This window comes from Akebia trifoliata, chromosome 6, assembly GCF_017979445.1.
Source record: "Akebia trifoliata isolate Shusen 1 chromosome 6, ASM1797944v1, whole genome shotgun sequence".
NCBI classification, from domain to species: domain Eukaryota; kingdom Viridiplantae; phylum Streptophyta; class Magnoliopsida; order Ranunculales; family Lardizabalaceae; genus Akebia; species Akebia trifoliata.
In genome coordinates, this window is record NC_141380.1 from 27,157,818 (window position 1) to 27,180,097 (window position 22,280).

At 34.7% G+C, this 22,280-nt stretch overlaps 1 protein-coding gene across 5 annotated transcripts in view; it reads left to right on the top strand.

Moving 5' to 3' along the window:
* The window catches only part of LOC147400577 (mediator of RNA polymerase II transcription subunit 15a-like), a 67,646-nt gene that overhangs the window by 36,897 nt on the left and 8,469 nt on the right, over positions 1-22,280 (top strand). For 3 of the 5 annotated variants that reach the window (XM_086446274.1, XM_086446275.1, XM_086446276.1), the window contains exons 2-3: positions 3,325-3,436; positions 15,888-16,011. The exons of the other annotated variants lie outside the window; for them this stretch is intronic. In XM_086446274.1, coding sequence (XP_086302400.1) covers positions 3,325-3,436; positions 15,888-16,011 — 236 coding nt within the window. The remainder of the gene's footprint in view (positions 1-3,324; positions 3,437-15,887; positions 16,012-22,280) is intronic. 5 annotated transcript variants of the gene reach the window in all.

Below are 22,280 nucleotides of genomic sequence, written 5' to 3' on the forward strand. Positions count from 1 at the left end.
ATGACACAAAATAATATTTCCATTGAATTCCTTACGAAAAATCGATTCTAAAACATCCTAGAACATTAAAAACCGACTTAAAACGTGAAAAGTCCTCTCCGGGGGCAAAACGGTAATTTCACAATTTTCATAATTAAAAAATTCGAAATTAATAAATAAAACATTAAATAATTAAAGTGAAACATTAATGAAATTAATTTAAAATTTTGAACCTAAAAAATTGATTAATCGGACTCTCAGGCAAAATTGTTGAGGGTTCGTGGGATATTTCTTTAAGGACCCCTCCATTTAGGGGTCCAAAGAATTAAAGAAATAATGGAAGGGGGTTCTCCAAAAATTAAAAGTAAATCAAGCAAGACTAAAGTCAATGTATTAAAGTCAGTCAAGTGAGACTGAAGTCAAAATTAAAGTCAATTGAGCAAGACTGAAGTCAAGATATTAAAAGTCAATCAATTAAGACTAAAGTCAAAACCCTAAATCAAAACCCTAATCTAAACTAATCGAGTCAATCTCATAAAACTAAGGTCAAAACCCTAAATCAAAACCCTAATCTAATCAAGTCAAAATCCTAAATCAAAACCCTAATCTAAACTAATCAAATCAATCTCATAAGACTAAAGTCAAAACCCTAAAGACTAAGTCAAAAACCTAATTGAAACCCTAAAAGAAACCCTAATCAAACCTTAATGCTTCTAAAAACTTTATAAATAGGAGCCTCCACACCCTATTTTCGTATCAAAGAAAAAACCCTAAAAAAAGTAGGTGAAGAAGCCTCCACAACCCCTCCAAAACCCTAATTTTGGATCCCCAACTCCTTCCCTAACACCCCTACTCTGATTTTAACCTAAAAAACACCCAAAAACCTCTCAAAAACATCCCAAAAATCTACAACAAATTCGAAGCACCCAGATCCAAGAAGGAGATACCTTACCTCGGAGATCAGAAATCAGATCCGGAGATATAATTAAGTAAGGAATACGGTACAAGGAGCCATTTTCACCAGATCTGAGGGAATGGTACTTTTGTAGATCGAAGGTAAGTTTTTTTATTTTTATTATTTTTTAATCTAGGTTTGTCATTAGCGATGTAGATTTATTTGGGATAAGTAGAGACCGGCCATGGCCGGGCGGGGTTGGTGCCTAACACCTTCCAACCCCGTAACATGATCCCCGGATTCAGATTTTCTGTAGTAGAGTAGTTTTTATCCATTTTAGAGTCAGTTTGGTTCCTAGACCACAATAACTACGTGGCGACTCCCAAACCTCAAGGGTCAAAAGCGGATCCGCGCACCCCGCGGATCGAGGGCGCTTTCAGGCATCTTCGCTATTTTCTAGGTATTGAGGTTGCGCGATCCCAGTCTTGTATATTTATTTATCAGCGAAAGTATGTCCTTGATTTACTTAGTGACTCAGGGCAGCTTGGTTCTCGTACCGCTGATACTCTTATTGAGCAGAATCACAGGTTGGCTGATTCTGAGGGGGAGTGTGTGTCAGATATTGGGCAGTATCGACGACTTGTGAGAAAATTGATCTATTTGTCTATAACTCGCCCAGACATTGCTTATGCTGTTAGTGTTGTAAGCCAGTTTATGCACTTGTCTCGAACATCTCATCTTACTGCAATCTATCGTATTCTTAGATATCTTAAGTGATGTCCTGGTAGAGGTATTTTGTTCAGTAATCATGGTCATTTTCGTGTTGAGGCATAAACAGATGCAGATTATGCTGGTTCAGTGACTGATAGGCATTCTACTTTTGAGTATTGTACTAAGGTTGGTGGCAACTTGGTCACTTGGCGTAGTAAGAAGCAGGATGTGGTTTCTCGGTCCAATGCTGAGTTAGAATACCGAGCTATGGCACTTGGAGTATGTGCGTTATTGTGGCTCAAGACCTTACTAGTTGATTTGTGTCTTCCAGTGACAGCCCCTTTCTCCCTATATTGTGATAATAAGTCAACTATTAACATAGCGGCAAATCCGGTTCAGCACGATAGAACGAAGCATATTGAAGTTGATAGATATTTCATTAGAGAGAAGATTGTTTCTGGGCAGATTTGTACTCCCTTTGTTCCTACATTGCAGCAACTTGTTGATATTCTTACTAAAGGTGTCAGTAAAGCCGCCTTTGAAGGTGTTTTGTCCAAGTTGGGCGTTGTCGATATCCACGCACCAACTTGAGGGGGAGTGTTGAATAACTCTTATTTGATTATTTTATAGATTATTTGTCTTTTTTAGTCTTTTCACTTATTAGATCATGTAATCTCCTTTAAAAGCCTAATTAGGGCTTAGTAATAAACTACTTTTTACTGTTCTCCTATTTTCAGTTGAAACACCATTACATTTCCTTTTGGTAAGTTGGCATCTGTCATTTTACTTTTTTCTCTTTTTTTGTCGTCTATAATCAAAAGAACATTACAAGGAGAGGAACTACTAGGACTGATTATTAATACCTACCTTGTCTTTTGGTCATGCCAGATAGTGCCACATAATGCACTCTTTTGAAACTGATCCCATGAATATTTTGGCCAAACCCCTAGTGAATCTACACCCCAGAATTCAGTGCTGGTTTTCTGAGCGTGCATTCAACAACGGGTGGGCTAAACTACATTCAACGGGTTAGTCAGCCCAAGAGTGGCATTTTTCACAATTTGGCAAAATCAACACATGAGATGGGCATTAGGAACCAATGCTGAAGGTGTCATGCACTGTGATAACAAATGTTGGTAGCAACTTTATACGATATTTATTTATGTATATTAGTGTGTTGCTGGAACTATACTAGTTATAACAAAATTAGTTTATGACATGTCTTACTAAAATAAAATGTGTACATAACTAAAATAATTTTTTGATTGGTAAACTTACATTAAGACTAAAGAAGACTTAGCTAAAAATAAATGAAAGATATACTTAGAAATGAATGTCTCGTCTTTACACGCTAATACACTTGCCTATGTTGTTGATGCATGGATTGATTGCTTGTGCAATCAGAAGGGCGCTTATGCGAAATGGTAGGTTGATCATGTTGTTCTCAAGGATTCACATATTGGAAGTTCTTGTTTGTATCTCTAAGAAGTCGAATACAATGTACAATAACAATTCAAAGCACTATTAATAATTAAAGCACTATTGATGATATATTCTAATCCAATTACTAGAGTTCCATTGAATATCAGTTTACTTCGGACGTTTTATTGTAACTCGACACCTGCATCTAGGTTTACCTTTTAAGAATTTCTATTTTCTTTTAGTGGCTTTTATGCTTCTATGTGACAACACCCACCCATATCTATAACCTATTAAAACTAATTGTTTCACATGTACAGAATGGAGATTTTAAAGAGGCACCTTCCCATTTCCGGCTCTGAGGGAATACTTGAACTTAAGAAAATTGCTGTAAGGTTTGAGGAAAAGATTTATTCTGCTGCCACAAGCCAGGTACATCCACTACTCAAGATGGTGTATTCTCTCTGTAATTGTAATTTGTATTGCTTTTTTGCTTGCAACCTGCTACCCATACATTGACGTGCTTGTTCTCATTAACTTGTTATTCCGTTGATTTTTCTTTGCAATATTTATGTTAGTTACTCTGAAATACGGTTGCTTCCAGAATGCTATTTTTTTTTTTTTTGGATAAGTTTTAACCCATTTTTTGCATACATAACCACGATTGATATTTTTATTTTGTCAGTTCCATGCTTCAAACATTAACTGAAATTTATGAATTGGGCTTGTTTCCTTTATATTTTGGAGGGTAAATCTTGTAAGTTTATTTATTAGTAAAAGTTTATATTGCATCTATCAATTGTTTTTTTAAATTGTGACTCACCCCATATGCTTCAATACCCTGATCTGTACAATATTTCAAATAAGAAAAAATTGCCAGGGAAATGTTCTTGATCTGGACAGGAGAGGAAAGATCCTGGGACTGTACTTTAGAAGAAACTTCAATGATTGGGTAACATCCGTAACAGACCTATTTGGAAGAAGACTTATGATGAAAGCATTGTACTTCTTGAGGGATAGTCCTTGTACTTCCAGATTTTCATGTCCACCATTGGGAGGTTCAAATACTTCAGAGATGTCATTCTTTGTTTGTACCACAGTGTTGAACAAGATCTTCACTGTTGATAATCTAACAGTCATAGGATCAGTATTTTAGCCATCTGTTCCACTTAAAAAAAAACAGTGGTGAAAATGTTAAATAATTTACTCATGCATTGCAAGAACGTCAGTGCAATATGGTCCCACTTTTCAACCTCTTTCTTATTCACTGGATTCTACCCCGACACGTTCTCTCTCTTTTCCAAGTTGTTAGTCCACAACCTTTATTTTTTGAGGGAGGATTTTATATTTTGATATGTTTGGGCGTTTAGAATGAGAAAAACAGCTTTAGTCTCAAGTAAAGTTCATTCCTAGAGATGATCCTTGAAATATTAATCCTGGTCTCCATTTGGAGTTAAAGGGGCTTTTCTTTGAGGATTTTGCTTTTGGATGGGAAAATATTATGTTCTAAGGTTGGTCTCTTTTTTATTTTTTTTTTCATAAGTAAAAATTATTAAATAACAAAATAGAGGAGGTCGAGGAGAAATATTTCAAAGAACTAATACTATCTTGGTCCAAGACTAGATTTCAAAGAAAGAAATCCGATAAGCCTAATCAGTTTCGGTGTTTATTTCGGTCAACCTAGAAATGGAAATATTTTAGGAAGTGTGGAAATTAATACTAGTTTTGGAAATGATGAAAACATTGTGGAAATGAAAAAGAAAATCTTTGAAATTTCATTGAAACTATGAAACGATGAAATGTGCATTCAAACACACTCATTAAGTCTTCAAAATACGATAAACAACCATATGGCTTGTGGAAATGAAAATCAACAATGTTCTACTATTTACACATATATGTAAATAGTTGAGAGTCTATTAATGTAAAACAATAGTACTCTATATGGAAATGAGAATAATAATGTCACATTAACTTCATGCACCTTAATATATAAGACACTTGCTTAAATAAAAAAATATCAAGTACTACATTCACCTGTTATTGTATTTTATTTTTTAAATACATGTATATTAATAATGTATCCTACTAACTAGGACACAAATGATTATGTGCGTGCTTTTATGAACATGCTAACGCGCATGTTTTGCCCAATGAATAATTATAGGAGAGTCGAAAATTTAAAAGCAAATGGTAGTCTATATGGTGCAGTGGAGAATTTACCCGTGTTATGAGCATTGAATGATGAGATAAGTAAATGGTAGAATCCCTTTCCTGTTCAAAGCTTAGATTTTAGAGAAGGAAATTTGATAAACACATGGTATTAAAGTTCGGTGTCTATTTTGATTAGCTTAGAAATGTAACTATTTTGTGAAAATATTTGATATAGTATGAAAATTAGTAGAAGTTTAGGGAATGATGGAAGTATTTTTGAATTGACAATAATGTTGAGAAATTTTCATTGATATTGTGGGAAATGATCAAATAGCATTTGGTTTTAAAACTCGATAGTCCATCTCATCCCCACCAATATCAAGTTGACTCACCTGATTCATCTTTTCAGATACATAAACAATTTAACTTTGTTTAAAACTATTTATTAATATGTATTTTTATTAAAAATTTATTTATTTTTAATAAAATATGGTAGATTAGAAGATTCTCAGTCGCACGGTCATATTTTATAACTAAAAATTAATTATTTTTAATAAAAATTACAAAACCCCATTGATTCGGAGTTAACTGATATTTTCAAAATATCGAATGAGTCTTTTGGGTCTCGGTTGAGTCAGTGTGAATGACAATCCACATATGAGTCATCTTAGTCTTGGATGATTATTAAAACCATGTAAAATAGGCATTACAATAAACTCACTAAGTCTTCAAAATACAACAAATAACCATATCGAATGTGGAAATGCAGATCACCAACATTTTGTTCCATATATGCACAAATAGTTGAGAGCCCATTAGTGGAAAATAAAGTAGTGATGAAAATGAGAGTAATAATGTCACGTTAAGTAAATATATGGAAATGAATAGGACAACGGTTCGCTTCCAACCCCTACACGAATTGGTAGTTACCTTTCCTTATTGGTTGAATGGTCTTGTCAGCTTTCCTTTGATCTTGTTTTTAGAGCAGTTCTACCATGCCCACAGGTACTGGTTTACATTCGTAAGTGTGTTTAATATACAAAACACATGCTTATATAAATAAAATATTTAGTTCTGCTACTATTCCATTTTTTATATTTTTAAAATGTAAAAATTATTAATTTATCCAACTAATTAAGACATGGATGATTGTCTGTGCTTATGGTAACGTACTACTATTCTTAGAATAAATCAAAATAAGATGGTATAAATACCTATCTAATTATAATTCATTTATACTAATGAATAAATATTATGTGCAATTTTTTTATTATGTGTAATTTAAAGTCCTTTCTAAAGTGGAAGCAATTTCAGAAGTTTGTTAACTTCGTAAATTTTTAATGAATAAAATGTTCAAAAATGAAAATTTGGACCTAAGTTTACCATTCATTGCACATGCTTGTTTGTGGAAAAAACTCAACATGGAATATTTGCTTGCCAAGTAAAAGTATATTTGGAAAGTAATATATCATATCGTTACTTGTATACTTTTTTGCCTTAATTATTATCAGTTATATATCATTTTTTCAATATAGTTTGGTCATTTTTCTTCAACTTGCTTTCTTTTGGGTTTTGCCCTTCTCTATATACTGGAGCATTGAAGACTTCCTGGTTACAGTAATCGGTTTAAATCGATATTCAGCCTAATCCAGAGTTATTTGCTGGGTTCTATTTCCACTCGACCGATCTCATCCATTTTCAAATTAGTATAAAAGTTGGTAATTCTACTTTGTAATGGAGTCCTGAGTTGAGCAGCTCTGGTAGAGAATTCCATAATTTCATTTTTTTCAAAATAGAAACCCGTTCTACAAATTGACTAAGTCAAATAGAAAGGGCTCCAATCTTACTTGCTTGTTTTGATGCACACTCAACCTAGTCTCTCTCTATACTTTAAGCAGCCCTGATTCCTAGGACACAACTACTATTTGTTTTAAATATAGATTTAGGAAGTGTTAATTGTATGGTTGAAATGGGTCAAAGTTGAGGCATGGATTATATGCTCGAATAATTGAATCTATGGATCAGAACCATTTGTGTCCTTATAATCATTTCCCGTCATTTGATTTTGATTCGACGTGAATGTGTCCATGGGTTGAATTGGGGTGGGAAGGATCTGTCTAAGGAAGAGGACTCGATTTGGGTCTATATCTAGATTCAAATTGACCTATATAAAGTCAGCTTTAGATTTTGGATCTGTATAGATCTGATCTCTGTTCGATTCCTTTCATGCCCTACCCGAATGCATTGATTAAAGCATCAAATGGAAAGGGGTCATACTTGAGAGCCACCTTGATTGGATCTTTGGTTATAATATAATTTTAAATATGGATTGGGTGGATTCTATCCGACTTTGGTTCAATTAAGATTCATATCTTGTGTCATGATCCAATTTGGATTGGATATGTTTTTATTTCTTGAATCCAATTTGAACTTTAAGACAAATGTGATGTGGATACACTCCAAATGGGGATCTACTTGTGGGTTGCATTGGTAGTTATTCGTATGTATCATGAGTCAAATATGGATAATGAGTCACGATTCTAAGACCGACTTGGAGTTGGATCATCATCATCAATCTGGGACTTGGATTTACATGGATCAACCCATATTAAATGTAAATCATGCTCAAATGCACCTACAAGAGGTGCTCACCTCTTTCTTTCTCTTCAATCTTTCTCACTACATACATGTTCTCTGTTTGTTAAATGATCTTTTTTTTTATTCCTCACTCTCTTTTCTCTCTTTTTTGTGCGGTGCTCTGCTAACAATTCCTTATATAGAAAATACAACCATACAAATTTAGGTGCTGATTAATTCAGCTTCTTAAATCTACTATCAGCTTCTGCTGTCAGAAGCTGAAACATTGAAAAGCCTGTTTGATAGAGCTTTATAAAAGTGTTGTGCTGTTGACCAGAATCTGGTAATTACTGTTTGATACAGCTTCAAGAATCTCCTGTATTAGGGTAAAATGATCAGAATACCCTTAAGGTTGCTAGTGCACCCAGAATCCATTAAAAATTACCATAATACCCCTATAAATATATAATTACAGTAAATATATATAAATATAATAAAATTATATAAAAAATTAAAAAATAATTGTATTAATTTTAAAATATTTATAGTTCTAAAAAAATATAGAAAAATTTATAATTCTATTGAAATTTCGGCAGCGTCTCCTCTAAAAAATAGACATAAAATTTTCTTGATAAACAAAATACCTGCATAATACATAATCCAACATAATGTACGCAGAATGCATCAAAATTACTAAAATACCCCTATAAATATATAATTACACTAAATATAAATAAATATAATAAAATTTTATAAAAATTTCGACAGCATTTCCTCTTAAAATTGAACATATGAAATTTTCCTGATAAACAAAATATCTGCATAATATGCGATCCAAATTTCACATTTTACATAACACATCCACATTATATCGTATATACATAACACATCCACAACCACTACATTTAGATTTTGACATCATATAAACATAATAATTATAGTTAATATAATAAGTAAAACTGAAATAAATAAAAACATAAAAAATATACATCCAACAAATGCATACAAAATATATTTTTCATTCTTCTTATTTGACTCCGTTACTTTATCTTGAGGAACATTATCATTGATAATGTCAACTTCATCTACCCACAGAAAAGACCCTGCATGTCTCTATAAAGTAAAATAACACATGAATTAATATCAATGTTACCAAATATAAATATGCACCTAACATTAATATCAATATCATATTACCTGCCAAGATGGACACCCATAAAACATCCTCCCATAATTTTCTTTTGTTTTAGTTGTGACTAATGTCATCACTCGACCACATGAACAACATGGTGGATACATATAGCTTGCCATCAATGTTATTCATCATACACAAAGACAATAAATAAATAAGCATAGAATCTTTGAAATATACTTAAAAACAATATAATCTTTATTCCAACATTGTTTAACAGTATTTATAATTACAATACAAAATAAAAAAACAGAATATAAAAATACATCAATGATTGCCAGTAAAAATGGCATCAGCTATTAAATCCCTATGTATTTTCATTGTTTGTTGACTTTGACGACCAACCAAGAAATTAAAAATGGCACAAACTAATCTCTAATGCAATCCCTTTATAAATATATCCAAAATCTAGTTGATTCGATGATTATCCCTAAAATATAATCGAAGATAATAAATTGGGAATGAATAAATATAAAATTAAAATAATTATTAGAATATTAAAAATAAAAGGAAAAAATTATTTACGAAAGTCGAAGAACATTAAAATAAGTAAAACCAAGTAATTTTTCCAAGTCGAAAAATTCCAAGTTATTTTTACAAATTCATTTTATAAACAAAAAAATTCCAAATTGAAAAATTCCAAATCGAAAAATTCCAATTTTATTTTATAACACAGAAAAATTCCAAAGCGAAAAATTCCAAGTTATTTTTACAAATTCACACAAATTCAAAGAAAAATTATACAAAACAAGCAATAATTCAATAAACAAAACAAGCAACAATTAAGATCAAACAACAATCATTCACAAAAATTTCTAACAAAAAAATTTCTACCAAAAAATTAGAACCCTAACAGAAAATTTTCTGTTAATCAAACCTAAAATATGCAATTTCGTCAACAATCACACATTGAAATCGATGAGAGAGAGAGAGCTCACAGAGATTGGAAAAGGCGTTAATCGAAGAAATGGGTCAAACGGAGGGATTGATTTCGATCTGACTTCGAATTGTCTTCGTCAATGCCGTCGATTGCAAACTGGGTTAATGGCGTCGATTTTCGTCGGTGACTTGATCGAGGTTGGGTTCAACGATGAATGGTGTCGATCGACGGTGGGTTTTTCAAGCCTGTGGGTTTCGTTTGACCGAAGCTAACGTCGTCATCGATGGGTTTCGTTTGAACAAAGCTACCGTCGTCGTCGTCATAGGGTTAGATCGGTGCTTCGGTGGTCGTCGTTGTCAATGAGATCAATCGGCTGGTCATCGTTTTCAATGAGATCAGTCGGCTGCTGCTGTTGAAATCGAAGGGTGAAGTGTGAACGATGTTTTAATCGTGGACAGTGATGGAAATTTTAAATTAGTCGAAGGGCATAAAAGTCATTTCACATTAATGCGTTTTAACGCTGTTGCGCGAAGCTTCTCCCATCCGCTTTTCAAAATAGCGGTTAAAAACGGAAATTTGCGTTAAAAATTTCAAAACGCTGCGTTTTGACGCAAACGCCGGTAAAGTTGCTTTTAGAAGCACAATCAATCGCCCCCTTAGCTGCAATAAATATAGCAAATATTGCCGTACAGACTTAACAACTGTAAGTTATTATGAACATTCCATATTAATGACTCAAGTGTAAGTTCTATAATATTTTCTTTCACACCCAAATAACAAATTCAATGAGAAAATTTCTAGAATAATTTTGTGTTCTAGAAAGAGATCTTTCGAGTGCATGTCCTTTTCTTGTGTGATTATCTCTTAACAACTCCTAATATGGAAAATATTAACCAATACACTTAAACCACTATAAGATACCATGAACTAGTCATATAAATTCCCTTGTAATGGTATCCTTCATTGTGTGATGCTTTCTTAGCAACTCTTTATCTAGAGACTTAACGTGTAATATACTATAATGCACTATCCGCATCAATAAAGGAACCTTATATAGAAAATGTTATCCTAGAAACTTAACCACTATAAGTTATCATGAACAATTCATATACATTCTCTTGTAATGGTATCTTTCCCCTTGTCATACTTTCTTAACAACTCCTTATGTAGAAAATTCTAACCTAGAAACTTAAGGACTAATAACTTATTATGAACCGTCCATTTAAGCTACTGAAGTATAAGTTTTAATTGCTCTTCATTGATCTGTATCCGTTGGACACAAGAAGTTGGCCTATGAAGATTATGTAAGAAATTTTCAAAATAGTTGCAAGTTGTAACTCCCCCCCCCCCCCTTTAAAATGCCGCTACCTTTCACTTGACCCCCTCTTTTTTTTTCTCCCTTCCCTAAGAAATATACCAGTTTTTTGAAATTTCAATTTGAATTTTTTTTTGTGTGTGCAATTTTTGACCAATTTTTTTCTTTGGCAACCTTAGCCTTTTTGAGTCTTAGCTTGGTCAATTGAGCCATTGGCCTTCCATGATAGTCCCTTTTTCGGCGTCTTAACACCTTTGCATGTCTATTTAATGTGCTTGTTTTACATTAAATGAAAAATATGCAATTTCCATTTGCATTATCTTCTCTGTACAATTTCATTGTTTATTAGACCAATTTGTATAAACATGTAATATGTTTATGTTAGAGGAGGTTGGACAAAATAATTAGTAGTCTGGGGACTGTTTTGAAATTATGGAAAAAAAATTTATATAAATAGTGAGAAAGGGGTTTGATTAGCCCTAATCTCAAATAGTTTTCTCCCTAATCTTTTCTATCATCTTCTTCTTCTTTTATTTCTTTCATTTTTCTTCATACTTCCATGGATCTGAACTACTACTTTATTGTTTTGATATTTGGAGAAGCATAAAAAGAGATAGCAATTTGTTATAAGAGTGAAATTTCGATCCATTGTATTTTGAACCAAGTTTGTCGATTACTTGTTATTTATCACGGGTACGGCTCATGTGGTGGGGAGAGTATTGATTTAAATATACCAACATCTTTTGTGCCTTAGGTTGGTTTTGGGTATGGAAGGAGAGAAATAGCTAGGTCTTTGAAGGATGACAACATCTTGTGCATGAGATTATCATATCTATTTTAGGTTTTTTTTTTTTACCTTGTGCAAAGCTTTTGAGGAGATTAGATGAGTCTTTTTTGAAGATTTATGATTTAAATGGAATAATATTTGTAATATTAGGGATTAGAGTGATCATGGCAGTTTGTGGAGGAAGGTAATTTCTGCAAAATTGGGGGCAAGGGTTTTTGATTGTGATATGGCTCGTTGTTCTTATAGCTTGCTTTCAGGAGGGTGTTCATTGATTGGGAGTTGGTTTCTATATCTAGGCTTAGTATTTGTGTTGCCTCAAAGTTCCTCAACAGTGATGTGGAGGATTGTTAGGTGTGGAAAGTAAGTAAGATCGAGGTTTTCTCGCTTATGTCTTTTTATCAATTTCTCTCTTAGGCGTCGTTTCCATCCTTTCTTGCCTCGGCAATTTAGGGCCCAAGGGTTTCTTCAAAATTCTCAACTTTCATTTGGACTATGGCTTTGGCTAAATATTCTTACAATGGATAATGTCATTAGGAGACCTCAGTAATTCCAATTTTTTGTATCATGTGTAAGGTTGATGGTGAATCAGTTGATCATGTTCTCATACACCCCAAGCTTGATGGGGAGGTTTGGTCCACTTCTTTGACTTGTTCAAGATACATGCTTGTCTTCCCAAGACACTTTGCTCTCTATTTTAGAGTTGGTCATTGCTAGAATTTTCTTTTTTGTGTTTGAGAGGTCTTTGTGGAGTGTTTTCCTTTTGCCATTTGTTGTGCTATTTGGAACGAAAAACAAGTGAGGGTCTTTGAAGATACGAAAAACTTGTTCCAAGAGATTATTTTTTCTGTTTTGGATTTTACATTTGTTTGGTGTAAAATTTTTAGGGGATCTAGGGGTGTCTTTTTTGAAGATTTCTTGAGGAGATGGGGCTGGGTATAGCATTTCTTTGTCGTTTGGCTGCTATGCTTGAGTCTTTTAGAGCGTGTCTTTTCTCTTTTTTTAATAAATCTTATACTTATTAAAGAATAATCTCAGGGACTAATAATAGGCTACGGGCTTTTTGTGTCTAGAGTGGGTGCTCCTGTTTTCCTTCTTGATGTATTTTCTTTTGTTGGGTTGGTCACATTGACCCCTAGTTTCCCCTAATAAAATTAACTCATTAAAAAAAGTCTTCCTTGCTTTTTTTGTCATTCTTTTATTTGCCTAAATTTTGTCTATCCTAGTATCTCTTGACCAAAACACTACTTGTAATGTCCAAAAAAAAAAAAGACCAAGTCAACTAAGGTTGACCGAGTCAACCATTTTTTACTCAGTCAAGTCAATTATTGTTGACTCAAGTCAAGTCAACTTTGGTCAAATAACTTTGACTTAGTTAAATTGACTAAAAGTCCACTTTCTAAAAAATTCTAAAAGAATTAGAATTTTTTTCAGCAATATCTTGATATTTAAAATATCTAGATATTATTTGATAATATCTAAATATTGTATTAGCTGTTTTTTTTTTTTTTTTTTTCACATTCTACACAAAGAAGAAAGAGAATAGTAAGAAGGAAAAGTAAGAGAAAAGAAAAAAGGAAGATAAAGGAAAGAAGGAAATGAAAAGAAAAAGAACCAAGGATGTCGGCCTTTTCAAATTTTTTTGATAGTCTTAGGAATATTTTAGGAAAAGAATTTTTAAACTTTGTAGTTTAAAACATAATTTGTTTTATTTTTTGGATTTAGTAGTTTAAAAAAAAAAAAAATTGGTTTGTAATTATTCTTAAAAGCATGCACACATTTTATAGATACTTATATTAATGTGTTTATGAGTTTAAAGCATACTTTGCTTAGAAAGAATTTATTACATGCTTGTAGCTACTTTATACATGTTTTATACGATTTATACATGTTAAAAATAAAATACAGCAACTATAAAAGTTGTTTTTGTGTAATATTTACACTATATATATTAGATTAAATGCTCAAAACATTTGTTACTTTATACATACTTTATACGTATTTTGTACTTATTAAAAAGGAAAATACAACAACTATATAAGTTGTTGTTTTTACACACAATTCATATATTTTGTTCATATTTTATAAACATGCATGATTTTGAATAAGTTAAACCAGTGGATAATTTACTTTAATCGTTTTGGTGATGGATTTCCAAGAAATGTTTCTAATTAAAAAGTTGGGTAAGAAAAGTAATTTATTAAAATAAAATATGAGAACGAGTTCCCAATTGATTGTCGTGTTTTTAAAATACCCAATTGGTGAGATGCTTCGGCATATGCCGTATAAGACACGAAAGAGAGAAAAGAAGAGGTGATGCTACAATCATAGACTGTGTAAGATAAGAATAAGAGAAATACTTCGACTAATGGTCGTGTAAGACACGAAAGAAAGAAAAAAAAAAAAGATATGACTATACATTTAAAAGTGGATTGGGTATTTAAAACACGTGTACGTTTTACTTTCAATACGTTTTGAAAAGAAAATAAATCCTTATATGTAGTATTTTAGTGATTTATTAAAGAGATTGTGAAAATCTATAAAGAATAACATGTTGTGACATTTCCGGAACGATGTGTTATTCTAAGATAACAGCTGCATTGTTTAAGTTATGTATTATGGGATGCATAAGAACACAACATCACAACAGGAGTCCGAGATTTTCTTTTCTATCTTTAATAGAGAACAAGATGTAAGTAGTTGTATGATTGATAGAGATTATCGGGGATCACATGCACACTAGATTGGCATAGATGAAGATGGCTAGTTAATGATCATTAATAGTCTAAAGTAATCCAGAAAGAATGACCTACTTGATTTGGCCCGTTTCTTAAAGCCTTGGTCAACGGCGAACTTGAACCGGAAAATAGTTACCTAAGTTGTGGCAATGGCTGGCCATAGAATCAGGAAATAACGGTGGGGTTCCACACTGGTGAAGTATTGGAATAATCGTATTTAGACCGAAATGTTCACATCAGTCGTGACCTTCAATTCTTTATTATAGTACTCTATTATTTGATGTTATATTATAAACAATTATTTCTTGAGATTTTTAATTGTGTTTCAATTTCCTACTAGATTTTATGACATCGGTGTTCAATTATTTTCAATTATGTGTTGAATATCAAATATACATGATTTACGAATTTCTAGAATATTTAAACTGCATATAGGGTGCTATTATTTAGAATTATAAGATTCCTCTACTGGGTAACTCCCCTGTTACTCACCCCTACGACACCACAAATTTCAGACGCACCTAGTTTAGGTGATCCTTCCGAAGAGATTCATTGTCATGACTTTATAGATGATTTGTCCAAACTTCCAAGAGTGGAGCATGGTTACTATTGATGAGTTTTGAACTAGAGTTAGATTTGAGTCTTTCGCTATCATTTTCTTATATAGATACAAACACAGTATTATGTCGTTACTGTTTTAATGTATATGTCAAGTGTACTAATGTTTGAGGATACATATCTATTTTGTTGTGAAATGATCAGGTACGACATCTAATTATTTATTTGTCGTTTACGCTTATATAATAACTATCATGATATGGGTTATATATCATGCCTCTGGATTCAACTTGGGAATTATGGGGATTCGGGTTGAGTTTTTGGGTGTGACATTACTTCTACAAAAATGTGTCTATGATGTGCTTTTAAACAGTCACCATTTTGGTTATCATGGATTTACCTGTTTGAAATCATTATTTCTATGGAGAATAATGTTTGCAGGTGTTCCGAGTTTTTCAATTTTGTTGTTTACAACATAATGCCATCAGTCCTACATGTATCATCTGAAGATGGAGGGTGGGCTTTCATGTATCTTGAGGAAATTATCCTCTTTCATTTATGCATGTGCCAGCATTTTTTCTCTTGTTGTCAGTGCCATTGGTTATCATTTTAGCTTCTTAGGTCTTTAAAATTGCAGCTTGCATTATTCTAGGACTAAACTTAATCTAAAATTCCTACTTTTCAGACCGATTATCTACGGAGAATATCTGGGAAGATGCTGACAATGGAGACAAAATCTCATAATACTGGTGTGCCGAATTCCTTACCATCAAACTCTACTATTAGTAACCAGAAGTCCCCGGATCCAGGTAACAACATGAAATAGCTAACTGTCTTTGACCTAATATAACAAATGAATGTTTGTAAAACATACTTGTTTCTTGTGTTTTTTGTTTTAAAGTTGACATGCATGACAAACATGCTTAGGAAACACCATTAATCAACCAGCTACTCCAAAAGACCAATCTTTTATAGAGGGGGAGAAATATGAATGTGATTTACTGGGGTATGACACTCCCGAGAGTGGAGGAAAATATACAGTCAACACTCCCCCTCTCCCACACGGGTTGCAGGAATCAAACCTGTGACCGATACGGACCTATTGCTCTGATACCATGTTGACCAACTAACTTCTTTGAAAGACCCGTATCTGTTGGAGAGGCAGAGAACTATGAATATAAGAGGGTCACAGGGCTTAAATAGGGCATCACACACCTGAGAGTGGAGGAAAATATACACTCAACAATCTAGTTTCTACGTCTTTGATAGACTGCATATCAAGATCATCATCTGCTTCCCTGAGAATTATTAAATATTTTGACTTGTAAATCGTTAATATGATTTTGTTTTTTTTTTTTTTTTGAATTTCTGCAATATTTAAAAGGCATGTAGGCTATTTTTTTTTCTTAGTCAATCTTTACTTGACACTTTAGTACTTGCTTGACATAGTACCTAAGGAAGAATTATGTCGAGTAAATACAAAATGATCAGAGATAGAACGTTGAGAACCATACCAAAGCACCACAAAGCTAAATTTGTCAAACCAAGCATGCAGAGATTGTTTCAGTCCATACAACGCCTTTTTTAGTCTACACATAAGATGTTCTTTCTTTTCAATTGCATAATCTGGGGGCTGATCCATATATACTTCCTCTTATAAATCTCCATGAAGAAATGCATTTTTTTGTCTAGTTGGTAAAGTGGCCAGTTAAAACTTATTGCCACAGATAGAAGAATTCTAACAGAGTTGAGGTGAGCAACAAGTGAAGAGGTCCCACAATAGTCTACACTATAAGCTTGAGTATAGCCTTTAGCCACTAATCAATCCTTAAGGCGATCAACAAAGCCATCAAGTTGATACTTTATTGTGTACACCCAACAACAATCAATAGTGGTCTTCTCAGAAGGAAGAGTGGTAAGATCGCATGTCTGATTTTAACAGAGGACATGTATGTCGTCATCCATAGCAAATTTCCATCCAGAAGAAGTCATGAGTGTGATGATAAGTACTAGGAACAAAAATAGTGGACAACAAGAATGCAAAAGAGCAAAAAGTAAAGGAAAGACAATGAAAATATACAAAATTAAAAATAAGATGTTAAGTGAATGAACAAATACCTTCAATGCAATAGGTAGCGTGGAGGATGAGGGTACTATGGGAGGATGTGGATAGTCCTCAAAAGAAGCAAAAGGTGGAGGATCCTTAGGAGAGTTAGGAGATGATTTGACTATAGTTGGATCATAAGATACACTTGGTTGATGCTGAGAGTGTTGATAAACTTGCCAGTGAGGAGGAGAAGAAACTAGAAGGGGAAAAGCTAACTCCCTTTTATGAGAATGAACCATATCAAAATCGAACTGACCACCCACAATGGAGAAAAAAGATGGAGTCAAAAAAGGTGATATCGGCACTAGTATAATATCGACGCCTTGCAGGATCATAACAACGATAACCCTTTTGGGTCCGAGAATAATTCAAGAAGACGCACTTAACAATTCCAGGAGATAACTTATCATGAACTGTTCCAAGAATGTGGACGAAGGAGACATACCCAAAGACACGCGGAACAAGAAGAAAGGGCTTGGCTTTAAGATAATAATAAAGAGAAGGGTGTCTGGCTACCTAAAATAGGTGTAGGAACACGATTAATGAGGTAATAACCAATAAGAACACCATCGGCCCTATAAGGTTTAGGAATTGACATGTTAAACAATAAGGTGCAAATGACATACAAAAGATGATGGAGTTTACGTTTAGTGATGTCATTCTATTGGGATGTATGTGGACTTGTAATCCGATAGATGATACAAAAGAATTGTAGAATTGTCTAGTCTCTAATTAAAAGCTTGGTAGATATATATAATAATAAAAAAGGTGAATGGACAAAAATGCCCTTACATAGGTGAATGGACATAAATGTCCTTACACAGAAAAAGAAACATAGAAATAACAACATTAGATTACTACTATTCACTATTTTCCAATACTCCCCCTCAAGCTAGAACAAATATATCAACTAAACCCAGCTTGATAAGATGAGAGTTAGAGATAAAAGGACCAACAGATTTTGTAAACATGTCGGCTAGTTGATCTGAAGAAGATACATAGACTGTCTGAAGAGCATCAAATCGAACTTTCTCCCTGAGAAAGTGAACATCAACCTCTATATGTTTAGTTCGTTCATGAAGAACTGAGTCAGAAGCAAGCATGATAGCAGACTTGTTGTCGCAAAACAACGAAAAAGAACCAGAAGGAGGAAATCTCAATTCTGTTAGTAAAGATCGAAGCCAGAAAAGCTCACATGTCCCAAGAGCCATAGCACGATACTCAGCTTCAGCAGAAGAACGAGAGACCACACTCTGTTTCTTACTTTTCTACGAGATAAGGTTACCTCCATGGAATGTACAGAAACCAGAGGTAGATCTCCTATCTGTAAGAGAGTCCATATAGTCAGCATCAGTGAAACATGACAAATATGGTTGAGCAGTGGATGAGTAGAAAAGCCCAAGGCCAGGACGTGACTTCAAGTAGTGAAGAATACGATGAACGGCCTCAAGATGAGATGTATGCGGAGCATGCATAAACTGACTGACTACACTAACCGCAAAGGTCAAATCCGGTCTAGTATTAGTCAAATAAATCAGACGACCTACAAGTCTTTGATAAGATGTCGGATTAGATAATAGATCACCAGATTCGATATGAAGTCGATGATTTTGATCCATAGGAGAAAAGGCAGGACGACAACCAAGCATACCAGTATCCTAAAGAAGGTCCAATGTGTATTTGCATTGAAATAGTGAAATACCACGTCGAGAGCGAGCTACTTCTATCTCCAAAAAGTACTTGAGAGGACCCAAGTCCTTAACCTAAAAAACACGACCCAATATCATCTTCACCCTGTCAATCCACTAGGCATCATCTCCTGTCAAGATAATATCATCTACATATATTAGAACAATGGCATATCGACCATCCAATCCTTGATGAACAAATCAAGTATGATTTGAGTGGCAATTGGTAAACTCCATAGATAAAATAACTTCTAAAAAACGCTGAAACCAAGCTCGCGGGGACTGTTTCAAGCCATACAGAGATTTGAGAAGGCTGCATACCTTCCCACAATATTCCCCCCTGAAGACGAAACCCAGGAGGGGGGGCCATATATATAACTTCAGTCAAATCACCGTTCAAGAAAGTGTTCATATCGAGTTGATGAAGAGGCCATGAGTGATAAGCAGCTAAAGAGATAAGAAGACGAATAGTAGAAAATTTGGCAACAGGAGCAAATGTGGCACCAAAATCCTTCCTTAGAGTCTGCGTAAACCCCTTAGCAACTAGTCGCGCCTTATACCGGTCAACAGTTCCATCTGCGAGGTATTTCACTGTAAAGACCCATTTACAACCAACAATTCGCTCCCAAGATGGAAGGGTAACAAGTTCCCAAGTATTATTTTTGTGCAAAGCATCTATCTCAACAGTCATAGCTCTAGTCCACTGAGAATCTTGCAAAGCCTCTGATACAGACCGAGGAACTCGAATAGAATCAATAAGAACAAGGTAGGCCTGATAAGAAGGAGAAAGACCCTGATAGGAAACAAGCTAGGCAATGGGATAATCAGTAACACACCCTCGCTTACCTTTGCAAAGAGCAATAAGTGAGTTAGAAACAAAATGAATAAGAGCAGGTATACGTGTAAGAGTAGGAGATGATATACCTGAGTCTAAGGAGGAGGTTGGCAAAAGTGGAGATGGACGAGGGCGACGAGTGTAGATTTGAAACTTCGACGGAGGTGAAGGAAAGATCGGAGATGGTAGCACTATAGGTAATGGTTCCTGCGAAGAAAAAGGTTCCTGTAATAGTAGTACAAAAATATGGAATATTTTCAAAGAATTTAATATCAAGAGAATGTATGACACGGTGAGAAACTGGATCATAACACCGATACCCCTTGGACATAGTGGAATAACCCAAGAAGACTCACTGAATGGCTTTATCATCTAATTTAGTACGAGTAGGAGTCCTATCTTGAACAAAGCATGTGCACCCAAAGACTCTAGGAGTAATGGGGAGGAGAGCGCGGTCGGGTTCAAGAACATGAAGAGGTACTTGTCCTCCTAAGGTGCAACTCGGAACGCGGTTAATAAGAAAAGTCGCAGTTAGAACTACCATATTCCAATATGCCTTAGGGACATGCATGCCTCGAAGAAGACACCTGACTGTATTCATGAGATTATGATTCTTACGTTCCGCCACCCCATTCTGCTCAAGAATGTATGGACATGTCAATTGATGGAGCATACCATTGTTATGAAGATGGGCATGAATCCCATCCGAAATATATTCCCCCCAATTATCTGACCTGAGAGATTTAATAGTGATGTTGTACTGAGTTTGAATCATCTTAATAAAATTAACAAAAATAGGAAGCACCTTAGAATGAGAACGCATCAAATAAACCCAAGTGCAACAAGAATAATCGTCTATAAATGTGACATAGTATCCATGACCATTAAATGCAATAATAGGGGAAGGCCCCCAAGCATCAGAATGAAGTAAATCAAATATTGCATTAAACTGATGCATACGAGGAATATATGAGGTATGAGTATGCTTAGAGAGTTCACACAGAACACTGAAATTTGTGCCCACGACAAGAAGTTTTTAAATTAGGAAATAAAAAACACAAGTGCTAAAAATTAGCATATCCTAAGCGAGCATGCCATAAATGTAAAGACAGATGAAAAAGTGTGGCTCCCAGACGATGGAAGCACAGAAGCTGGAGCTGCAATCGATTGAGATCCAAATATGTACAACCCATCCTTCTCATACCGCTTCCCAAAAATCCTCCTCGAAGTCAGGTCCTGAAAAATACAATGAGTAGGAAAAAATGTTACAAAACAATTTAAAGATTTAGTAATGCTATTCATACATAAAAGATTAAGAGATAGGTGAGGGACATGAAGCACGGAGTCAAGAGAAAAATTAGGGGATAATGAGATAGTACCTTTGCTGTGGATAGGTGTAAGGGATCCATCAGCAAGACGAACCTCCCTATGAGTAGTAGGGAAAATAGAGGATGTAAAATGGCTAGACTCACCAGTCATGTGATCAGAGGCGCCAGAATCAATTACCCATGTCAGTGGAATAGAACTAGATTGAATAGCATGAAGTGCAAAGGTTGTACCTTGAGGTATAATAACTGACGCAACAATCGAGGATAAGGGAGTGTGAGCCTGGATTTGATCCCATACAATGGCTGTAATCTTAGTCTGGAGATGTTGCAAATCGATGGTGCCAAGAGTTGCTTGAGAAACTGATGCAGACTCTACAGTAGCAGCACGAGGAGAAGGATGTCCCACAGAAGATCTCAGAAGGTGGGGATAAAGCTGAAAGTAATGGGTCTTCTCATGTTCAACCTTCCCACAATGGCTGCAAGTAATGCCACTCCCTTTACGGCCTCCACGGGTTCGATTGCCATGTCCTTGAGTACGAGAATCAAAGAACCCTGAATTGATTGCTAGAGCCATCTGATCTGTAGCTGGGGCAGAGATAATCCCAGGGACCTGAGTCTAAGAAGAAACTACATGGTGACGACGCTCATCACTATCAATGGTCGCAAATGTCTCAAATAAATATGGTAAATGAGTGGTGTTAAGAATCTGTGTCCAAAGTACTTCAAACTCAGGATGTAGACCCATGAGGAATTGGTATGTTTGATGTCGACCAATCTGCTTAACCACATACCCAACTGCTTTTGCAGACAACTCAGCCATAGACTCATAGTGCAAGAGCTCTTCCCAACGGGACTGAAGGAAACCAAAGTAATCTACCACACTCTGAGTGCCTTGGGTAGCTTGAGCAATATCCCGATACAGCTCATAAATCCTCGAGTCATTCATAACACGCGCATGTCTGAGTGAGGGCTGACCACAAAGAAGAGACAGTCTCATGGTACATGAACATGGTATAGATGCACTGCTCCATAGAGTTAAATAACCATCTAAGAATGGTACAGTTATCGATTTCCCATTGTTCAAATTTGGGATCAATGGGGGGTGGCTTAGGGATGGCGC